Source organism: Triticum dicoccoides, chromosome 7A, assembly GCF_002162155.2.
Source record: "Triticum dicoccoides isolate Atlit2015 ecotype Zavitan chromosome 7A, WEW_v2.0, whole genome shotgun sequence".
Classification (NCBI taxonomy): domain Eukaryota; kingdom Viridiplantae; phylum Streptophyta; class Magnoliopsida; order Poales; family Poaceae; genus Triticum; species Triticum dicoccoides.
The window spans coordinates 59,708,046-59,712,603 of NC_041392.1; the positions used below are offsets into that span (position 1 = coordinate 59,708,046).

A 4,558-nucleotide genomic window follows, 5' to 3' on the forward strand; every position below is an offset into this window, starting at 1 on the left:
TTCGTCTAGATCTTGTAGAAATAGAAACGTAGTGTTGACCTTTCTCGCCAAAACGGCTTGCGCTGGCATGCCTCACAGCTCCGCGACGGCACAAGCGGCTGCCGGCCACAAATTCGCAGCCCCCACTCGCTGCACCAGCCTGCCTGGTCCGTGCCATGCGTCTGAATGAAGAAAATCCAGCCGCCATTGAATCACCATCAGCTTGTCGTACTGGGTTGAGAAAAAATGTCGCCATTGAAGCTTTTTTCGCCTCGCCGCGTCGCCGCATATCCCGGACGCACCACTCCTCGCAACTCGCCATCGCTGCTTGTAACAGGGGTGCCGATTCTATTAGGTTCCGGTCGTTGTCGTAGCACCTTGGCTCGCCCAGGTCGCAAGGACCTCTTCTTCGCCCGTAGTAGCAAATCACCTTGCCGGTCGTAGCAAATCGGTTCGCATGTTGCAACATCTCGCCGGGGCGCCAGGACCTCGCCTTGGCTCATGGTAGCAAATTGCATCGCCAGTCGTAGCAAATTGCTTCACCGGTTGCAACAGTTTCATAGGGACGCCACGGCCTCACCTCGCCTGTCATAGCAAAATCGCTTCACCGGTTGCAGCATCTAGCCAGTCGCCCGGACCTTGCCTTCAGTCGTCGTAGAATCTTGGGTCGCTGGTCATAGCAAATCGCTTCACCGGTTGTAGCATCTCACCGGTCGCCAAGACCCTGCCTTTGGTCGCTGTAGCATCTTGGGTCGCCGGTTGCAGCAAATCGCTTCGCCGGTTGTAGCATCTTGCCGGTAGCCGGGACCTCACCGTCGACCATTGTAGCATCTTGGATCGCCGGTTGTAGCACTTTTGGGCATCGGCTGCAGCAGAAATCGCTTCACCACGGCTCATGGGATCCGCAAGGGTTGGAGGCGGCCATGGATGCGGGGAGCTAGCGGGGATGTGAATTGACGAGAAGGATGGGATGAAAGAGGGGCTCGTCGGCCACGATGGAGGACGAGGTTGGGCGCCGAGTAGGCCATGAAGCTACAATCACTAGCGCAATGGATGGTGGCAAAGAAAAAGAGGGAAAATAGAGGTAGCGAATCGAGGAGGAAGACATCCACGAAGGGATAAGGGAAAAGGCAGTGCACTGGCCCCATAGGACGATGTGTGGGTGAGGGAAGGGCTGGGAGCGTTTGATCTAATTGTATCGGACGCACTGCGCACGACCGGCCTAAGCTTCGGCCGGTCTGCCGGTCACAAATGTTTCCCTAAAATAAGACTATCTTATCAACCATTGTACATGCCCTAAACCAACGGATCCGGCTTGCCTGCTTCCTCCTCATGCTCCCATCCGTGCTCCCACTTCATTCTACGGTTGTCTTTTTTTCTTTTTCTTTCTTTCTATTCTAATCATCTCTCCCCCTGATTTTAAAGGGATGAGGCCGGGCCTTATTTTGTTTCAATCAAATCAAGCCACGTACGCGAGAGCACGGATGAGCACACGCCGAAGAGCAGGCAAGTCTCATCCTAAACCAACCCTAGACCAATCCCTAAAACCTAGGCCTCCTGTCTCATCCAACGCGTCTCCGCCGCCGCCACTCTCTCCCTCCTCTTCCCCACCCAGCCAACGAACCCCTTCCTGCTCCCCTTCTCCACCCTTGGATGAAGATCCAAGGGATCTCCTCGCGCCAGCCAGGGCCTTCCCGCAGCTTTCCTCGCACTGGACCGGGAGGAGCCCGGTCTCCCGAGCGCCTCCTCGCCGCATCGCGCCGGCCGACCGCCGACGACCCGAGACCAGGCGCCACAAGCAGATGAGCCCCTACCTTCTCTCAGGAACCACACGCCATGGCTGGAGCTCCACGCCCCGCCTTCCTCGCCTCGCTGCCGCAGCAACAACAGCAGTTCGCCAAGCCCCGGCACCGCTCCTCCTCTGCCCACCACCTTTGGCAGTCGCCGCCGCCGACCAGCAGGTCCTTGCCGCGCCCGTGCACCCCTTCCTCCTCCCTATTCTCTCCTTCCCGAGCTCACTTCTCTCTCCTCTGATTTCTCGGTTGCCCAGATGCGCTGCCGCCGTCCGTTCGTCTACAGCGACCTCCGGCCTCGCCCGCGCCGGCTCCGCCGCAAGCCGCCCTGCTCTCTGTGCTCGCCGTCGCTGCCATCCCGTGCGCCCGCCTCTGTTCGCCTGCAGCGAGCGACAGAGACATCCCCGTGCCCGTTGACCGCATCGGCCAGCTGCGTGGGCCGCGCCAGACCCAACTGCCTCCCCTCCAGCTCCTGGGCCGAGCCCATGGTGAGGCCACCCTCTTTTCTTTTTCCTCCTGTTGGGCCAGCCAGTTTCGGCCCGTTCACTGTGTTTTTTTCGCCGGACGAATTTGTCAAATTATACAGTGAATGCTGTTTTACAGATTGAACCTCCACGTTGATGCATATTATAAATAAATAACCGTGCATCGGATTAAAACAAACTTAATATGTAAAATGATCAGAATTTTGTGTAGATTAATAATTTCCAACGTTCATCCATGACAAAAATGTTTAAACTTGCTTATTTGCATTAATTTACATAAATGACATGCTAAAATGAGTGAAATTGGTTATTCGATATTATGTGAATTCCTTTATTAAATGAAGTGAAATCAATTTTTGAAATGAGTGAAATAGTTGTTTGGAAATGAGTGAAATTGGTTTTTTAAAATGAGTGGAATCATTTTTTTCATGGACTAGAATTTGTTTATTGAAATGATTGAAAGCAATTTTCTAAACGAGGAAATTCTATTCCTGAAATGAATGAAATAGTTTTCTTGAATTGAGTGAAATCATTTTTGAAATGACTGAAATCAACTTTTTGAAATGGGTGAAATCCTTTTTTTTTTGAAAATGAGAGAAAATCCTTTTTTGAAATGAAATAAAACAATTTTGTGAAATGAGTGGCTCGGTGTGTTTGGAAATGTGTGAAGTTGTCGAAATCACTTTTTGAAATAGTAGAACATTGTAATGGTTTTGAAAATAATGAAATATTTTATATTAAAAATGAGTGAAATCAGTTATTTGAAATGAGTGAATATTTTTTTCTAAATTTAGTGAAATTAGGTTTGTTGGAATGAGTCAAAACAATTTTTAAAATAACTGAAATTGAAATCATTAATTGAAACTAGTCAAAATGTATCCTAAATCGGTCTTGTTTTAAATGCCTTTTTGCCCTGAATGCGAACATGTAAAAGTTTCAGTACCGAAAATTCGGTTCAAAAGTTATGAGCACTTACAACAAAAATAAAATGCAGGGTTTTTAGTTTGTTGAGAGAGAGAGTCGTGCGTGCAGCCACCCACCCATCCCTCTACTCTCGTTCTCTTCCTTCATAGTCATTGCCCATCCCTCTACTCTAGTTCTCTTTCCCCATAGTCATTCTGGCAAAAAATAAATACATGTCATCGCATATTACAATGTATACCGCGGCAAAGTTTTCACATCTTTATGTCACAACTCACGGCACCAATCTTGATGGCAAGGTGGGCGGTGGATGCATTGCCATTACATACCGGCACCGGTAGAATTATCACTTTGAGGATGAAGCCGGCTGGATAGCACGCATCTTAAAGCAGCGTGGATATTAAAGCAACCGCCTGATGACTAACAACAAATCCTTTGCTTTCTTCCACGCAGGCAGGCATTCAGCCACCGGGCGACAATGGCGGCGGCAGCGACCTCCGGGCTCCTACTCCGGAAGGAGCTTCATCGGAGAATGCAAGAAGACCGGGGAGTGGGAGCGCTCGCTGCTCTGCTCTGGGCTGGGCTTTGGGGTCGCTTCCTTTGCGCCACCAGGATGGAGGCGACCGGAGGGAGGGAGCAACGACGACGATGCAACACCTCCTCTGCGCCTATAAATACAACAGAAGCCATTATCTATCGATCAATCAAACCGCTTCGGCTATCAATCGTCTCAATCGTTCCTCCCTCCCGCTAACAACAGAAGAGAAGAGAACAGGCTCCCTTCTTCCTCCCCACCCGTCTTCCCTGCCCGGTTCCGGCTGCCCCCCACCCCACCTCCAACGCCATGGCCGCTGTTAGACTGTATATACGTAGCCTCTGTATATCTGTATTGTAACATTGTATTGTATCTTTTGGATACCTCTATATAATGAGATAGCCACACCCCAGGTTAAGGGTGTCGAGCAGTTCCTAAATTATATGTTTAACATGATATCAGTTTAGGTTACGATATCTTCCGCTGCCGCCGCTACTACTGCCGTCGCACCGATCTTGGTTCCTCCCGCCGCCGCCGCGTTGCCGGCTCTCGCTACTGCCTCGCCATTTCTTGCCTCGCAGCCTCTCGCGATGGCCCATAGTGTCTCGTCGTCGCCTTGCTCCCCGATCGGATCGGGAGACCGCGGCGCCACCCCAATCGGTACTCCCTCTGATGCTCCTCCTGCGGGCGGCCTTCCCGCGATCCATGGTGGGCCGCCGCCGCCGTCATCTTGGCCGGCGCTGCCCCAACCCTATGGCGCGCCGCCCCTGCAGCAGCCCTACGGCGCCCCGCCACCTCACTCCTACTACGGCGTGCCGCCGCCGCAACCCTACTCGGCGCCCGCG

General features: G+C 51.9%; 1 protein-coding gene across 1 annotated transcript; it reads left to right on the forward strand.

The window, feature by feature from the left end:
* The first annotated feature begins 1,602 nt into the window (after positions 1-1,602).
* LOC119327608 lies at positions 1,603-4,116 on the forward strand. Its single transcript, XM_037600701.1, has 3 exons — positions 1,603-1,940; positions 2,030-2,260; positions 3,632-4,116. Exons 1-3 carry the CDS (start codon positions 1,782-1,784, stop codon positions 4,034-4,036), a joined length of 795 nt encoding a protein of 264 aa, XP_037456598.1. The 5' UTR covers positions 1,603-1,781; the 3' UTR covers positions 4,037-4,116.
* Positions 4,117-4,558: the final 442 nt, after the last annotated feature.

Excerpts from the sequence above, each read along its gene's own strand:
- LOC119327608 (XM_037600701.1), top strand. The coding sequence starts at position 1,782 with ATGAGCCCCTACCTTCTCTCAGGAACCACACGCCATGGCTGGAGCTCC. Across the intron at positions 1,941-2,029 it reads TCGCCGCCGCCGACCAGCAG|ATGCGCTGCCGCCGTCCGTT; the intron begins GTCCTTGCCGCG and ends TCGGTTGCCCAG. Across the intron at positions 2,261-3,631 it reads GCTCCTGGGCCGAGCCCATG|GCAGGCATTCAGCCACCGGG; the intron begins GTGAGGCCACCC and ends TCTTCCACGCAG.